Source organism: Heterodontus francisci, chromosome 6 (genome assembly GCF_036365525.1).
Source record: "Heterodontus francisci isolate sHetFra1 chromosome 6, sHetFra1.hap1, whole genome shotgun sequence".
NCBI classification, from domain to species: domain Eukaryota; kingdom Metazoa; phylum Chordata; class Chondrichthyes; order Heterodontiformes; family Heterodontidae; genus Heterodontus; species Heterodontus francisci.
Window position 1 is genome coordinate 54926376 of NC_090376.1, and position 19059 is coordinate 54945434.

At 39.7% G+C, this 19059-nt stretch overlaps 1 protein-coding gene across 1 annotated transcript in view; it reads left to right on the forward strand.

Annotated features, from left to right (window-relative positions):
- The window catches only part of LOC137371319 (radixin), a 102472-nt gene that overhangs the window by 31997 nt on the left and 51416 nt on the right, over positions 1–19059 (forward strand). Inside the window, exons 4-6 of the mRNA XM_068033704.1 lie at positions 941–1036; positions 3399–3673; positions 7591–7674. Coding sequence (XP_067889805.1) covers positions 941–1036; positions 3399–3673; positions 7591–7674 — 455 coding nt within the window. The remainder of the gene's footprint in view (positions 1–940; positions 1037–3398; positions 3674–7590; positions 7675–19059) is intronic.

The window sequence follows — 19059 nt, forward strand, 5'->3', positions numbered from 1 at the left end:
ATTTGAATTCAACTTCTTGAAGTAAATGCATTTCATGTGTAATATGGTAAGGGGATTTGAGCAGTCCAGTTAGTTATTCATAGAGCTTGTTTGCCCCTTAGATGACACTTCATATCGTCTTTCAGAACACATTTAGTTGTGATTGACTAATTCTTTGCTAAGGTGCTTAGAGTAGAGGGACCATACAGAAAGGCCTCACTGATTTAATATTTATTAGTGAGACTTGTACGTGTTCACATTACCAATAGTAAACCACCAACTGGATTGCTAATTTTCCCTTCAGCTAAAAGAAGCTTACAGAAATGCAAGCAAAAGGGCAATCCAGCAGATTGAAAGTGTTAAAATGAGGGCATACAAAGAGTAATGGGTTTAAAAGGAATGTGAAAAAATCCTGCAAGGGGTATCGAAGCTAATAGTAAAATGTTTTTTATATAAAAGACTATGCTAAAGAGAAATGTGGATCCAGTAAGTACAGATGCAGGTGAAAATTGTTAAACAAGTACTTTGTATCTATTTTTAACACTTTTCCCCCATTAGACTGAATGCTAGCATAATTTTAAATTTTTAACTTAATCATTTATTGTTAGCTAAGGGTATATGGAGGAAAGGTGGGTAAATGGAGTTGAGGTACAAATGTAATTGCATGGTGGAACTGGCTTGAGCTTTAAGGCCTACTCCAGTTGCTACACTACCTCAACCATTTGTTAAAACTTGCATTGCACACTCGGTCCAATATTTGAAAATAAATATGTTGCCATAATATTTTTCAGTAAGAATAAGTGAAGTTTACTTTATGCCAAAAGAATTTGGCTTATACTGACAAAATGTTCTGTTTTATGGTCATAATAGAAATTTCTAGTAATTTCCAGATACCTTTCATATTGACTAGGCATAGTCTCAGTATAACTTTGAAGGATACTGATGGAAATTCCTATTTCAGGTTGTGAAGACTGTAGGCCTGCGAGAAGTGTGGTTCTTTGGCCTGCAGTATATAGACAGCAAAGGATATACCACGTGGCTGAAGTTAAACAAAAAGGTATTTTCTTTTATATTCCTTCTGTGAATCCTTTTATTTCATGAGAACTGGAAAAAATTACACCAAGAAATATTTTGAAAATATGCCACCAACTGAAGCACGCACATTTTTTCATATTTTAAAAATTAATCCATGCCATCTGTCTGTTTAAATGATACTGCTATTCAGTACTCGTACATAAATCACAAGAAAGCCTCCATTGGATCAATATTCAGGACATACCGATACAGAAATGTTTGACTGAATTTGTGCATAGTGAAGATTATTCTTTCCTACAATTTACTTCAATCAAAATAACCAGAAAATGTTAGCATTGCATTTATCCTCAGCAGAGTTTTGTTGAACCATGGTTATATATAATAAATTATAGTAAAGTTGATTTGGGGAGCGGTGGGAGGGCGCGGTTGATGTTGAATCTACTTCTGAAATGGGAGCCTTAAAAACGAAGAACTGAAGATGCTAAACTCTTGTCCAGAGGGTCCCAAGTTTGGATTTGAGCTTTGAACTGATGTATAAAACTGCATGAGGTAATTGTGGAAAGTCTTGCCAGTTCTTCTCCAGATACTAAATGAAAGCATTGTGCAGTAGATGAATGGTCTCGTTTCAGGGAAAGTGAAATGCACAATTTTTCCACTTATGGACTAGCATTGCTGGTGATTTTTGAATGTGAGTGGTAGGTGGCTGTCCAAGAGCAATATACTGTAGGCTGGCCTAATATTTTTTAAAATACTATTGTGGTTATTGGATGCTGGATGACTTTGGGGTTGGTATGAAATATTGATGCCGACGCACAAAGTAAGATATGAGTGGTATGTTTGCATTTGGGTTGTGGGACGGGGGTGGTGTGAGGTGCAGAAAAGGAAGAGAATGGAGAAACAATCTTCAGTAAGTATGCATCATGGAACTGCTTTTAAACAAAAAAAATCTTCTATTCATCAAGTTGAGTGATGGAAGTGAGATAAAATGACAGAACCACAGAATTGTTACAGCACAGAGCCCATCTGGACCATTGTGTCAGCACGGCCTCTGAGCAGTTCACTTTTTGTGCCATTCCCCCACCACCTCTTTGTAACCCTGCACATTCTTCCCTTTATAGCTCCTCTGTTTTAGACATTCCATTATCAGCATCTAGTGCTCCCAGCTCAGATGAAGCATAATCAAAGTAAAGCTTCCTATATTCTACATTATACCTTGTGTCTCCTTCCTGTACCAGTGTGACACTCTTCCAATTCCCATACCAGCCATCCTGTAGCCTCTCAGCAAAGATTGCCAAATTATGGGCAGCTTATGCTGTAGATCCTACCTGCTATGAACTGGAGACTACCCAAACTCAATTCAGACAAGATTCATAAAGCCAGCAGACAGACTTCCATTGTGTAACTTTGGGATGGATTTGAACCCAGGTACCAGATATGAGATCAGTATTGAACCCACTAAGAGAAATTTTGAACATCTGATTTTTAAAAAATATGCAATTCAATTTTAACTAATCTGCTTTCTGTGTTAATAGATATTTGTAAAAGAACATAAACCTATTTGTAGCCAGGGTTGGCCTACTGAGTGTAGTCATGTGGTTACATTTGGAACTAAAATATAGAATTTAGGTTTTTTTTTTTTTTTTTCCCCCACCCTGGGCCAACCAAATCTTTGTCATCGTTGCCACAGGCACTGTGATTTCTTGTTTGCTTGTACCGGTGGTCATTATTCAAGTCCAAGGCCATACCATGAGTATTGGCATGCTATTCAACTGTTCGTCACCGCCAAGCTCCTACCTTTATTTACCAAACACATTTGGAGTCAACTGATAGCAATCAAGAGTAGGAACTCTGGCCATTATTTGCTATTCTCGCCCTAATATTTTTTGTAATGGCCTGTGGGCTCTGTTATGCCAACACAACCTCTCCACCCCCTCTCTCTCCCCTTCCTTCCCTCTTTCTGCCCCCAACAGCCTGAAACATCGAAGAAATCTTTTTACCTCCCTCCCAGATTATTTACATACTTGGTCTGTGAAGGACCCAAATATATTTTACCTACTTGAAATGTTCATTTTCTTTATTTTATACATTTTTCTCATGACCATGCTATTTTGCATGCTCTGGTGAAGTACATAGTACTGCCGTGCATCTTATTAAAACAATAGCAATTAGGTGCTGTTCATTCAGCACTGTTTACACAATCTGGCTTGACCTCTTTATGCTATTTCACATTATTGTCTATCCATTTGAGTGCTAAATGAATATGGCTAAATAAACATTTCAATCAATTATCCAAATATGGTTTCGCAAACTGTGAGCAATGTCCCATAAAATTCTGTTGTACAAGGTTGCCTCTTCAATTGAAGCTGAGAATTTATATGTTCTAGGTTACTCAACAGGATGTGCGTAAAGAAAATCCACTACAATTTAAATTTAGAGCAAAGTTCTTCCCAGAAGATGTGTCTGAGGAGCTAATCCAGGAGATAACACAACGTCTATTCTTCTTGCAAGTGAAGGAGGGTATTCTTAATGACGAAATCTACTGTCCACCAGAAACTGCAGTCTTACTTGCTTCTTATGCTGTGCAAGCCAAATATGGAGATTTCAACAAAGAGGTCCATAAATCGGGTTATCTGGCCAGTGATCGGCTTCTTCCCCAGCGGTACGGACAACCAAGTTTCTCTGCTTGCATTTTAGCTTGAATTGCTGTGCTACATGTAAAATGAACATTTTCCTAGCTCCTGATCCATCTTGTACCAAAATGTCTTGTATAGTTTCAGGTATTCTATGCTATGGTCAAATGTGTGTTTCATGGGGCCAGTGGATATCCAAAGAGTTGATGAATTAGTCTGACCTTGTCTACCTCACTTGGTATATTGAAAGAGGCTAAACTGGCTGGCTGTTTTTGGAATTAGAGTGTGCCAGAGTAAATGGTCTTTTCTGCCAACTTATCTTATTCTGACTTGAAAACTGTCAAGTCTACCCCTAATCAGCTGTGTCCTGTCGTCTTTCAGAATAAGATGGAGGAGATATGGTAGATTCTGGAAGTAGTCTGTTGGCTTTGTACTAGAGACATTTTACAACCCTAATTTTATTTTTTGATGTTTGTTATATAGCAATTGTAAAATTATAAAAGTTTGCCTTAGTTTGCCTTAGTTTATATCTAGTTTGCCTTCTAATATTCTGGTAGAGCACGATACAATTATAATAGAGTTGTTGACTAATCATAGTCAATCTCTTAATTCGTGACTGATTTTTCTAGTCATCCCAGGAGTTTATTTTGAATGGTGATTCCTGTGCGAATAAGGAAACCATGGATATTTTAGGACTCTCAAATGCCATGGAAGTAATATAATTGGGTTCAATCGACTCCTCTTCCAAAGGTTGACCCCTTTTATTATCTTCCAACACTGCTAGGTCTCAGCTACATTCTTGGCTGTTCCTACCCCATTTATGTAGTATGTGTGTTGTCTGTTTTTCCTTCCTACATGTAGCCCTTTACACTTATCTGTAATATTTACCTGCCATTGCTCCAACTGCTCTGATTTCTTCAACTTATTCTGTAATTCTGAACTGCCTCCTCTGATTTCATTGCCCCTCCTAGTTTGGTATCATCTGCAAATTCGACCACTTTGCATTGAGTTTCCAAATCCAGATTATGTACCTAAATTAGAAACTGTACTGAGCTCTGAAATACCCCACTAGTACCTCCTTCCACTCCATCATAATTCCTAAGAAATAACTTGCATTTATCTAGCACTTTTAAAGCCAATGAAGTACAGTTGCTGTTGTAGTGTCAAAATGTGGCAGGCAATTTACACAAACAACAATGAAATATATGACCAGATAATCTGTGTTTAATAAACTGTGGCCAGGGCACTGAAAACTCTACTGCTTTTCATAATAGTGGCGTGGGATCTTTTACATTCACCTGAGGAGACCTTGGTCAATGTCTCATCCGAAAGATGGCACGTCTGAAGCTGCACTGAAGTGTCAGCCTGATTAAATGCTCAAGTGGGGCTTCAACCCCCACAGCTTTCTGATTCAGAGGCTAGAGTGCTATTGACTAAACCACAGCTGACAATTGATGCCTTACCTAATCTTCAACTAGTTTCCCTTCTATTCTCAGGTTTACTCTGAAACTCAAATCTATGAGGATTAATAGTCTTTTGTGTGGAACTTTATCTAAAAGTCTTTTTAAATTTCATCCTGTGATACTCAAATGAGATCAGGGAATTCTCCTGGTGTCAGGGCCAGTATTGCTGTCTCAGCAAATGCCAACCAAGAAAAAAAATAACTGGATATGTATCTCTTTGCCATTTTGAGTCACTGCATCCAGAAGTATTTAGCTTGTGCAATACTTCTGAACATTTTGGTTACATAAGCATGCATTTTATAAATGACATTTATTTTTTATTTCGAAGATTGGATTCCTCTTATGCAATTAAAACTGATCTTTCTAGAAAAAGACTTATTTTTTAATGAACTTCTCCTTCAAAAGCCTCCATATTTCTTTGTTTTTTGGCAGGGGGCAGCACAGTCAAAAACAAAGGTTGGCATCTTTTACATTTATCTGTATGTGCTCAGGGCCCCAGCTATTGCCAGGTTAAATGTGATGGGCCCTTCTATGGAGAAAACAAAAAAATTAAGGCATGATACATGTCCAATAGTTATCATTAGATTTTCCCTTTGTCTTTGTTTCCTCTTTTTCCCTTCCCCAGTGTAGCATCTTGGAAGTGCTATTGGAAGCTTTCATTAATTGATCTGGTAAAGGCTTCTATTTACTACCCCAGTGATCTTTATAATAGGCTCATGTGGTGAAACTGCCAGGTAATAGTGTGAGCCCTTGCATTGTTCATATCAAGTATCTCTTTTTATAAATGAGTTTGAAGCTTGGATTGCTGCATAGTTAAAGCCATATCTAAAAAGGCATGTGTTGGCCTGATGCTAGCTAACAGCTGGAGTAGCAGATCATGGGTGTAAACTTCTAGACCACCATTACGGCTTTTAATAACTATGCAGTATGTGAAGGGCTTGTCCCAGCAGGTATGTAGTTTGGAAGAATTCAGTGACCTATTTTTGGGAAGAATTGTCAATCCAAACATGTTGCCATTTAGAAAATTTGGCTGTTATGGTGTGTTTTTAATCGTTAATGTTTACATTTATTTTACAGATTTTAAATGGCACTGACTTTTAAAGCAGCAAAATATCTCAACTGCTTAAAGTAGTAACATTTTTAACAAAGAACTTGCATTTAAATAGGTGTATTTATACTCACTGTCTCTAAGCATTTCACAACTAATGAATTACTATTAAAGTATAGTTAGTGCTATGAAGGATGTATGACACAGCAAATGGGATCAACCATGAATTTGCTTTGGTGATAGAGGGATGAATATTAGCCAGGATACTTGGAATGCTCTTGTTCTTGAATAGTGTCCTGCATCCGTTTGAACAGGTAGAACTCGGGGCTTGATTAACATCGCATCTGAATAGTGACACCTCTGACCAGTACAATGCTCCCTCAGTATTGCACTGAAGTGTTAGCCTAGATTTATGCATTCAAGTCCTGGAACGGGGCTTGAACCTGCAATCTTCTGACACTGAGAGTGACCAAACCTGACACTTTATAGACACACATGAATCCATTTTGGCATTGAATTAATTTGCTCAGTACAAATTTGTAATCTGTTGTGGACTGCAGTGCAAAACAAATTAAGCAATGGAAGATAGTTAATAATTTTTCTCTTTTTTTTTTCTCCATCCCCACTTTATTCTGTCCATAGCTCTAAGTATTTTTAAACTTTGAATTTTCTTCCCATCATCCTACCACCACCCCCCCACCCCAAACAAAACAACCATTTTGGTTTCTGGAAGACTTGTCACTATGCATCCTCCCTTGAATTGGTACAAAGTGAACTGTCCGCATCTACAGCTGTGTTGTATTTGGCTGTCAGGTGGGTGTGATTGAAGCCGGTTCAATCTGACTTTGTCAGTTTGTCCCTCATCTATATGCTGCTCCAATTGGCAATCCAGTTGAGAATTTTGAAATTAATCCTAAGTGGTCAGCTATCACATTTGAATTCAACCTTTTCTTGAAATTAGTGGATTTAATTGGCTGACACATTGTGAATTTCTGCTCCATTCCAGTAATTAGGCTGGCCTTTTTTTTTTCCAACATTTGACTGAGTACTGACCATCTTGATATGGTGACTAGGTTGATCTGTATAAAGCTTCTGTTCTGAAATATATTTGCTGTTCCAGAATATCAATTGATTGAGCTGCTTCTGCAAAGGACAGAATGATCTGTAAAATTTCCAGTTAGTTTGAGTTAATGTTTAATGTGATTTTTGTTTTCGATGTTTGCATTCCAGGGGTTAGACTCGTGCTTTTCAATATATATGTATAACGGATCACTACATGCTTTTAACTGTTAAACCTGTATTAGATTCAAATAATGCTAGCTTTATTGCTTGACGTGCTTAAAGATCTTGGATGCTGGCTTTAATACACTAGTGTTAGCAATGTTAAGCGAGCTTCAAAAATCCTAACCTTAAATTTTGTACTATATGTTCTTAGTGTCTTAGAACAGCATAAGTTGACAAAAGAGCAGTGGGAAGACAGGATACAGACTTGGCATGAAGAACACAGAGGAATGCTGAGGTGATCTGAAAATAATTGATTTTTTTTGCTGTATTAATTTTCTAAGGTGTCTGAATTGTTCAGTATTTTCCAATGTGGGCTTCTCAGATGGAATTTTTCTGTGCTTTTTTTGGGGGTGTGGATAGGAGGTGGTGGAAGTGGGTACGATAGCGATGTTAAGAGGCATCTTGACAAATACATGAATAGGAAGGGAATAGAGGGATACGGTCCCCAGAAGTGCAGAAGGTTTTAGTTTAGGCAGGCACCAAGATCGGCGCAGGCTTGGAGGGCCGAATGGCCTGTTCCTGTGCTGTACTGTTCTTTGTTCTTTGAATCACCAGCCAGTCAGAAAGAGGCCAAACAGCCCTGTCACCCCCACCCCTGTACAGATTCAATCTGTCTCCTTTTAACGTGCAGCCGTCAAATTACAAATTTGCATTCAAAACTTGTAAGTTGCAGTTTGAAGCATAGTATTTTGTAACACAGAAGGCATATTGTGCCTGTACCAGCATTCTGAAAGACCTATCCAATTAGTCCCAATCCCCTACCCGAGGGGTCTGCAACCTGCGGCTCTTGGACATCTCATTTGTGGCTCCCAACCTTTTCCAGTTGGATCACGTTAACGTGAAAAAAGCCTTTAAAAAAAATTAGGTCAAGAAAAGTAAGAGCCATGTTTTTATTGTGGGGGTAAAAGGCTAATCATTACGCTACACTTCACTGTTTCAAATGATTATTTTCACGAAAAAAATCATTGTTCTCTAAATAAACCTTTTAAGTGGTATAGCTACACCATGGTTATAGATAATGTTCTGATGAAGGGTCACTGACCTGAAACGTTAGCTCTGCTTCTCTCTCCACAGATGCTGCCAGACCTGTTGAGTATTTCCAGCATTTCTTGTTTTTTATTTCAGATTTCCAGCAGCTGCAGTATTTTGCTTTTATGTTATAGATAATGCCTTTGATTCAAGGAACAGGTTTTTACGGTTGCAACTATTATTGTTTCTAAACAGCTGAGATGATAAATTATCCTGAATGTGCTATTAAGTTTTTTTTAGCACAAGAATCAATAACTGAAAAAATTGTCTTAAATTCTATCCATCTTAAGTTAAAGTTTGTTTTACAGATGACTTTACTGGCAAAATTATACTTTTTAAAAAAAAAAAGTTAAATGCAATAATTCAGATTTGGGTCTATTTTAATATTTTCTATTGATATGTAAATTCGACACATGCATTTTATTTATTGTATATGCAAATTATGCATTCTGCCAATTTGCCCAGTGTTTGGTTTAGAAATGCCGAATTTTCGTCTTGTGACTCCCAATAGCTTTAATTTTAGGCAATTTTTTAAAAAAGGTTGCAGATCCTACATTCCCTATACCCTTTTAAATGTTATTTTTCACTTAACTATTTCCCTTTTAAAAGTTATGTATTCTATTTCTGGTAGGGAATTTCAGACCCTAACAACTCATTGTGTATAAACCCATTTATCTCTCTCTCTTTTGCTGATTATTTTAAATTTATGTACTCTAGTTACTGACTCACTGACAAGTGGAAATCATTTTTCCTTATTAACTTTTCCAAACCCTTCATAACATTCAAACCCTTATCAGATCTCTTCTTAATCGTCTAATTATCATCAGGAGCTAGTTTCAATATAATTAGCGTTTTGAGTCCACGCTGAGAGAGAGTAAATTGCTTTGGTCTTGCTCAGCTTTTTCAGTGACACCAGAGTCCCAATTGTTGTTTGTTTAGTTGATTTTAGGTCACAGTATCCAGGATTAATTTATGCTTTTACAAGGTATGGGAATACACATTCCAATCTGTGAAGCTGAAGTCAACTACTATGCATCAGAGTTTTGATTCCTTTCAAAAAAAAAGTTCATTGTTTAAAGTGGCCTAAATTATTCATTTTACATTCGTGCCACACAAATGCCAGACAATAGCCACTTCCAACAAGAGAGAATCCAACTAACTCCAATTGACATTCAATGACATTACCGTCGCTGAATCCCCCACTATCAACATCCCGGGGGTTACCATTGATGAGAAACTGAACTGGACCAGCCATATTATTACGATAGCTACAAGAGCAGGTCAGTGGCTGGGAATTCTGCGGTGAGTAACTCACCTCCTGACTCCCCAATGCCTGTCCACCATCTACAAGGCACAAGTCAGGAATGTGATGGAATACTCTCCACTTGCTTGGATGAGTGCTGCTCCAACAGCACTCAAAGCCATCCAGGACATCCAGCATCCCTCTTGATTGGCACCCCATGCACCACTTTCAACATTCACTCCCTCCACCACCAACGCACTGTGACAGCAGTGTATACCATCTACAAGGTGCACTGCAGCAAGTCAACAAGGCTCCTTCGACAGCACCTTCCAAACCTGCGACCTCTACCACATAGAAGGACAAGGGCAGCAGATGCATAGGAACACCACCACCTGCAAGTTCCCCTCCAAGCCACACACCATCTTGATCTGGACCTGTATCACCGTTCCTTCACTGTCGCTGGGTCGAAATCCTGGAACTTCCTTCCTAACAGCACTGTGGGTGTATCTACACCACATGGACTGCAGTGTTTCAAGAAGGCTGCAGGGATGGTGCAGGAGGGAGGGTTTTGGTTTCCTGGATAATTGGGGCTCTTTCTGGGGTAGGTGGGTCCTCTACAAACAGGATGGTCTTCACCTGAACCAGAGGGGTACCAATATCCTGGGGGGGAGACTTGCTAGTGCTCTTCGGGGGGGGTTTAAACTAATTCAGCAGGGGAATGGGAACCTAAATTGTAGTGCCAGTGTACAGGATGTTGAGAGTAGTGAGGTCAGGGATAAGGTTACAAGGACGCAAGAGGGCACTGGCGAGCAAGAACCTGGTTTAAAGTGTGTCTACTTCAACGGCAGGAGCATCCGGAATAAGGTGGGTGAGCTTGCAGCATGGGTTGGTACCTGGGATCTCGATGTAGTGGCCATTTCGGAGACATGGGTAGAGCAGGGGCAGGAATGGATGTTGCAGGTTCCGGGATTTAGATGTTTCAGTAAGAACAGAGAAGATGGTAAAAGAGGGGGGGGGTGTGGCATTGTTAATCAAGGAGAGTATTACAGCGACAGAAAGGACGTTTGAGGACTCGTCTACTGAGGTAGTATGGGCCGAGGTTAGAAACAGGAGAGGTGAGGTCACCCTGTTGGGAGTCTTTTATAGACCTCCAAATAGTTCCAGAGATGTAGAGGAAAGGATAGCGAAGATGATTCTCGACAGGGTAACAGTAACAGGGTAGTTGTTATGGGGGACTTTAACTTTCCAAATATCGACTGAAAATACTATAGTTCGAGTACTTTAGATGGGTCAGTTTTTGTCCAGTGTGTGCAGGAGGGTTTTCTGACACAGTATGTAGACAGGCCAACCAGGGGCGATGCCACATTGGATTTGGTACTGGGTAATGAACCCGGCCAGGTGTTAGATTTAGATGTAGGTGAGCACTTTGGTGATAGTGATCACAATTCGGTTAGGTTTACCTTAGCGATGGGCAGGGACAGGTATATACCGCAGGGCAAAAATTATAGCTGGGGGAAAGGAAATTATGATGCGGATGGGGAAGGAAACTGCAGGGGATGGGAACAATCGAAATGTGGAGCTTATTCAAGGAGCAGCTACTGCGTGTCCTTGATAAGTATGTACCTGTGAGACAGGGAGGAAGTTGTCGAGCGAGGGAGCCGTGGTTTACTAAAGAAGTTGAAGCGCTTGTCAAGAGGAAGAAGAAAGCTTATGTTAGGATGAGACGTGAAGGCTCAGTTAGGGCGCTTGAGAGTTACAAGCTAGCCAGGAAGGATCTAAAGGGAGAGCCAAGAAGAGCAAGGAGAGGACACGAGAAGTCATTGGCGGATAGGATCAAGGAAAACCCTAAGGCTTTCTATAGGTATATCAGGAATAAAAGAATGACTAGAGTTAGATTAGGGCCAATCAAGGATAGTAGTGGGAAGTTGTGTGTGGAATCAGAGGAGATAGGGGAAGTGTTAAATGAATATTTTGCGTCAGTATTTACAGTAGAGAAAGAAAATGTTGTCGAGGAGAATACTGAGATTCAGGCTACTAGGCTAGATGGGATTGAGGTTCGCAAGGAGGAGGTGTTATCAATTTTGGAAAGTGTGAAAATAGATAAGTCCCCTGGGCCAGATGGGATTTATCCTAGGATTCTCTGGGAAGCTAGGGAGGAGATTGCAGAGCCTTTGTCCTTGATCTTTATGTCGTCATTGTCGACAGGAATAGTGCCGGAAGACTGGAGGATAGCAAATGTTGTCCCCTTGTTCAAGAAGGGGAGTAGAGACAGCCCTGGTAATTATAGACCTGTGAGCCTTACTTCGGTTGTGGGTAAAATGTTGGAAAAGGTTATGAGAGACAGGATTTATAATCATCTTGAAAAGAATAAGTTCATTAGCGATAGTCAGCACGGTTTTGTGATGGGTAGGTCGTGCCTCACAAACCTTATTGAGTTTTTCGAGAAGGTGACCAAACAGGTGGATGAGGGTAAAGCAGTGGATGTGGTGTATATGGATTTCAGTAAGGCATTTGATAAGGTTCCCCACGGTAGGCTATTGCAGAAAATACGGAAGTATGGGGTTGAAGGTGATTTAGAGCTTTGGATCAGAAATTGGCTAGCTGAAAGAAGACAGAGGTTGATGGCAAATGTTCATCCTGGAGTTTAGTTGCTAGTGGTGTACCGCAAGGATCTGTTTTGGGGCCACTGCTGTTTGTCATTTTTATAAATGACCTGGAAGAGGGTGTAGAAGGGTGGGTTAGTAAATTTGCGGATGACACTAAGGTCGGTGGAGTTGTGGATAGTGCCGAAGGATGTTGTAGGGTACAGAGAGACATAGATAGGCTGCAGAGCTGGGCTGAGAGATGGCAAATGGAGTTTAATGCGGATAAGTGCGAGGTGATTCACTTTGGAAGGAGTAACAGGAATGCAGAGTACTGGGCTAATGGGAAGATTCTTGGTAGTGTAGATGAACAGAGAGATCTAGGTGTCCAGGTGCATAAATCCCTGAAGGTTGCTACTCAGGTTAATAGGGCTGTTAAGAAGGCATATGGTGTGTTAGCTTTTATTAGTAGGAGGATCGGGTTTCGGAGCCACGAGGTCATGCAGCTGTACAAAACTCTGGTGAGACCGCACCTGGAGTATTGCGTGCAGTTCTGGTCACCGCATTATAGGAAGGATGTGGAAGCTATGGAAAGGGTGCAGAGGAGATTTACTAGGATGTTGCCTGGTATGGAGGGAAGGTCTTACGAGGAAAGGCTGAGGGACTTGAGGTTGTTTTCGTTGGAGAGGAGGAGAGGTGACTTAATAGAGACATATAAAATAATCAGAGGGTTAGATAGGGTGGATAGTGAGAGTCTTTTTCCTCGGATGGTGATGGCAAACACGAGGGGATATAGGTTTAAGTTGAGGGGTGATAGATATGGGACAGATGCCAGAGGTAGTTTCTTTACTCAGAGAGTAGTAGGGGCGTGGAACGCCCTGCCTGCAGCAGTAGTAGACTTGCCAACTTTAAGGGCATTTAAGTGGTCATTGGATAGACATATGGATGAAAATGGAATAGTGTAGGTCAGATGGTTTCACAGGTCGGCGCAACATCGAGGGCCGAAGGGCCTGTACTGCGCTGTAATATTCTAATTCTAATTCTAAAAAAATAAGAGATTAAAAAATATTTGTGCTTTCTTTTCATGGACTTTTTTTTTGGATAACTGAAGTATAGAAAATCCATTGAATCATATTTTGAAGACTTCATCCACAAGGACTTCTACCTTCTCCACGCACCCCCTCCACCCTCCCAAAAAGCATATTTGGGTTACTCTCATTACACATGCCATTGATGATCAGAAGCAATGTTCATATTATTTACTCATGTTAAAGTAATGGGAATACCTCCAACACTAAAAGTGACCATGCCAACATTGGGAGAAGATGGTGAACAAAATACAGTTGCTTAACCTTTCTCTCCTACATTGTGCTCCTCCCTGGTTTCTGCCCCCACCCCACCAACCAAAAAAGGGAGCAGTGCATGTTGTGTTGAGAAGACAGCTAATGCAACCTCATATCTGTTTCAAGCAACATTGGCAGTGTGGTGACATGCCACTTGTGTAATGCATTGGTGAAGGAATTTAAATGAAAACTTGATTAGTAGAAGTAATGTATGACTTTTCACCGTTTATCTACTAAAGTAAATGTAAATTAGAGAAAAATAATTCTGGGAGTCCAGCTAAAGGCCAGCAGAAGTAAAAAGCAAGAAGTTTTTTTTAAAGAGAGAAACCCTTCGTGAACAAATATACTGACACATGAGCTGCAGGGAATGTGTGCGAGAGGAGTTAGTTGCTAAATCAAGAGTAACTTCTCTTCCTGAATGAGAGAAAAGCAAACAACCCAAGAAACCAAAGCATAGGTCATTTTTGGTTTGAATGTAAATGTTAGGATTTGTATGTTGTCGCCTGTTGGGTACCAACTCATTTAGTTAAACAACTTAACTAGTTCCACCTCTATCCTTTGGCATGCCTTAGGTGGCTGGAAAGTTTTTTTTTATGTTTTCACTATTATAGCTTTAAAAGAATAGTCAGTAAATCTGAATTCTTAAGAATAAATTGTGAAATTGAAGATTGGGGGGTGAAAATAGCAGATTTTAAGTTGCAGTGCTCTGGTTCAGGTCCCAAAGGGTAAAATGTAGTGCAAAATTGGATACTGCAAAAGAAATCATTCCTTCATTGATCTGCTTAAGAATGGTTTAAATTATTTTGAAGGTAAAAGCAACTGAATTGTGTGCCTCTTGCTGTGCCATTGCACCATTTCACTATGAAAAGAGTCCCAAAAATAACAGATCAGGTTTTGAAGATACCTATGTAAATGGGACCTCTTAAACCCAAGGCCAATTTGGGAGTTATTCAGATTTATTGATTAAACATGATTTCCTTCTTGGATACTTGAGGAAAAGTATACCTGTTAGTCATTGTCTACACATTGTGGTAAAATAACAGTGCTATGGGGATATTGGGTTGTGTAAACAGAGTAATGGAATAGGCTGTGTTAATGTTTTACAATGCACTGATTAGGTCACAACTGAAATATTAAGTTTGGGTCACCATGCTACACAAAGAATATGTATGAAATGAAGAGGGTCCATAGATGAATAATAGCTATAGTCCACAAGTGTAAAGAGGTTAAACCTGAGGAAGCTGTACTATCTAGAGAGAAAGTTGAGGGGGTCTTCATTGAGAAATTTGCAATATTAAATTAGATAAATAAGATAAAGCTCACATAAAAACAAGAAATGCTGGAAATACTCAGCAGGTCTGGCAGCATCTGTGGAGAGAAGCAGAGTTAACGTTTCAGGTCAGTGACCCTAGTTCAGAACTGACAAATGTTAGAAATGTAATAGGTTTTAAGCGAATAAAGTGGGGGTGGGACAAGAGATAACAAAAAGCAAGCTATTGATGGGACAGAGGGTCACCAGAGATATGTTAATTGTAACCATGCTCCATGACCTTCTGGTCAGTTATTCTGTGACCTTGTCCTATCTACACCTCTTTTTTGTTCTCTTGCCCCACCCCTGCTTTATTCGCTTAAAACCTATTACATTTCTAACATTTGTCAGTTCTGAAGAAGGGTCACTGACCTGAAATGTTAACTCTGCTTCCCTTTCCACAGATACTGCCAGACCTGCTGAGTATTTCCAGCATTTCTTGTTTTTATTTCAGATTTCCAGCATCTGCAGTATTTTGCTTTTCTTTAAGATGAAGCTCCAGTCTGGATATGGAGACCAGAGAATATAACTAAATTAGTGAATGTAAAATGAATAATAGAATTTCTTTACTCAAAAAGGATGATGCATGCTAGGAATTTTCCAAATAAAGTAATTACAGATGTTTAGGAACAGCTAAATTGTCCGATAATGGGGCAATCTTAGATGAGCTAGAAGGCCATTTATTCTTTATGACCATTTACGTCAAGCAGTATGAGCAGGCACCTGTCAACTAAAGTTCCAGATGTATCAGATTAAAATGTCTTGTGAATGTATATTTACTATAAAGACTTATGTCAACTTTGTACATTGACTTAGTGTATTTCTGCTATGACCAACTAATGTGCAGGAAGATATTTAACCTGCAATGTCCACAGCATATATAAATCTTTGCTATTCAATACAAAATTAGTATTTATGCATATGTTCAGCATTTTGAAGAGCTAGCTTTATGCCATCTGTTATTAATTGGGAGGAACTTGTAAAGACAGACACCGCAAGATGGCCAGATCACACCAGCATGCCCAGTGCATGATATTAAATACATTACACTGCTTCCCCTTTTTAACAAATGAACTATTTACAGGGTACACTAACTGCACAACTTCAAAAACAAATCTGAGAATATGCACACTTGGCAAAATAACTGCCTTTCTTTAAATGGTTTCTATAAATCTAGCCTAACAACTGATTTACAAAGTCTTCATGATCTTCTCAGGTTTGGGTATAGAGTCCGGCTTTGATTGTCTGGTTTCCGTTCAGTACTGACAGAAGGTCTTGTTCCAGTTTCGGAAACTGGTACTTGACACCAAAGTCCGAATTGGTTCACACTCTGGCAAAAGCTCGCTATCAAGTAGGTCATGCTCAAGTTTTGGATCATCCCTCGCTGGGAACATGTGATCTACATGGACACTTCTCAACTTTCCACCAATTTCAACTAAATATCTTAATACCACAAACTTCTGACATTTCCCACATCCCACTTGTGTCACTTGAAAGGGGCTCAGAACACGAACATGTTCATTTGCTCCAAAAGCTACGTTCTGTTTTGGTTGTACTGACATTTCTGACTGACCTGCTTTTGTTCAACTTTAGCAGTCAAATTTGGTAGGACTAAATTCAAATGTGTTTTTAATCTTTTGCTTCATTAAGAGCTCAGCAGGTGTATACCCTGTAGTTTATTGTGAAGTTGCACTATACGTAGCAGCAGAATATCAGCTGATCTCTGTTTCATGCTGATGCTTTTAACGTTCACGGAGCACTGTCGTCTTTAGTGTTCCCTTGGCTATTCTCTCCGATCTTTCTGCTGCTCCATTTGATGCCAGATGATCTGGAGGACTGAAGGTATGTTTGGTACCATTTTGCTTTATGAAATTGAGGGTTGTTATGAGACAAGCTTCTTCATTAAACCATGATGAGCAAAAATGGACCGTAACTCATCTATTGTCCTTTTTGAGCATTGGTGTTTTGACCCACTGTTTTACTTCAATCCACTTGGAGACTGTCAGTAGGCACCAAGGAATTGTCACCACTTTTTTTGCAAAAGTCTGCATGCACTCTTTGAAATGGACAAGTCACCCGTGACCATTGTTGTAAACGAAAGTTTGGCAGCTTATTCCTGTAGTTTTGGCAAATGGTACATTTGCTAACCAATGATTGTAGATCACAGTATAGACCAGGTCAATAAACAAAACTTCTGACTGTGGATTTCATGCTAAATATACCTGTATGTTCAATATGAAGTTGTGCTAGAATCTTGTGTCAAAGAACTAGATAGTAACACTCTGACTGCACTTAATGCATCCCTGTTCACATGACAATTTGTCCGTTCTGGAACGGTTTCAGTGCCTTGTCAGAACAGAGTTTGTACACTGGTCAATCATTTGGAGTCTGGTAGACTCTTTCAAACTAGGTCTAGTTTCAGCCGCAACTTCTGTTGTGGTGTTTGGAAAGTCCTCATCCACAACTCCTATTTTGAAGATTGCACCTTCGCAGCTTACTTTTGAGTCTTCATGCGGCAAACATGACAGTGCATCAGCTACAGGATTCTCCTTTGAACTACAATATTCAGTGTTGGTTGTACTGTGTAAGTACAGCCCACTGCTGCATCTTTAATGCTGTCATTGTTGGTTTTGTAGACTTTGGACCCAGAATAGCTGCTAGAAGTTTGACATGTAACTAGTGTAAAATTTCTACCAAGCAGAAACAAGGGCAACCTTTTTTGATTCTGTAGATGATTCTAAACTCTTCCTTTTCCATCTGCGCATAGTTACGTTCACTCTTGGTCAGGCTTTGTGATGTAAACGCTATGGGCTTCACTTGGCCATCATCTGACATGACTGATCACTGCTCCAACACCATAGTTTGAAGTTTCAGGTCATGATCTGTGTCCTAACGAACAAGTACTGAATCACTGAGCAAGCTTATGCATGTAAGAGAACATCTTATGCTTTAAACCATTCCCATTTCATGTCTGTTTTCAACTGATGTAGTGGAGCTAACACCTTTGCAAGCTCAGGCAGAAATGGCGAGTATCATTGGACCATGCCTAGAAAAGATCAAAGCTCAGACACCTCTTTTGGCTTTGAGGCATTAACTATAGCCTCTATCTTCTCTTTCACTGGCTGTAGTCCCTTTTCATTTATTTTCCAAGCCAAAATGCACTACCTCATTGCATGAAAGCATACTTGCTCCTTTTCAACTTCGCATTGTGATCATTGAGCCTTTTTAACACTTCAACACTTCAGGATTCTCTTCTGTTGCGGTTGCGATCAATACATCATCCTGATTCCACAAGCAATGTGGCGTGCCTTGCAAAATCTTATCCATTGTAGCTTGGAAGATTTTATTTTTTTGGAGAAAACTACCTACCATAGGGCAGCTCCATGTAGAAGTATAAGACCATTTGTGTGTATATTGAGATACTGCTGACTCTCTCGATCCACATTGATCTGTGCATTAGCATGGGACAAATCTAATTCGATGACTAGCATGCGTCTCACCAACTCCACATACAAATCTTGAGGTTGGTAGTGGATATTGCTTATCTGCCTGGTAGATTGTGACTTTGTAGTCCCTGCATAGTCTCATGGTTTTTTCCTGACTTGGACGTTATTAGACTTGGGATTATGCAACCACTGTGGTCAGTTTTCACTAGAGCACTATTTCTCTTTAGCTTATGCTCTCAAAACCCAGGTTGAAGAGTAGCTAAAGGAACTGACTTACCTTGCAATACACTGGTTTTGTGTCCGGCCCAATTTGGATGCGTGCTTCCTCACCTATTATGCCTTCATAGCTATCCTCAGATGTTGCTGTAACTATTCAATAGCTGATCAAACTCTTGCTCGTCTCAACTTGGAAAACATGCTTCCAGTCTAATTCCTGCTGGTAAAGCTGGACTTTGCCCCATTAATGCTGGTTTATTGACCCATCTTGCCACGACAATGGGTAATGAGGGCTTTGCATTTATATTGGACATTGCACTCTTTGTCCACACGTTTCTAACACCACGGAGTAGGTTTTCAACTGTACTGTTAGAAGGTATGTCACTGAATTTGTTCTGAGACTCTACTCATAATGGGATAATCTGTAGCCATTTCGGTGTATTTTGATGTAC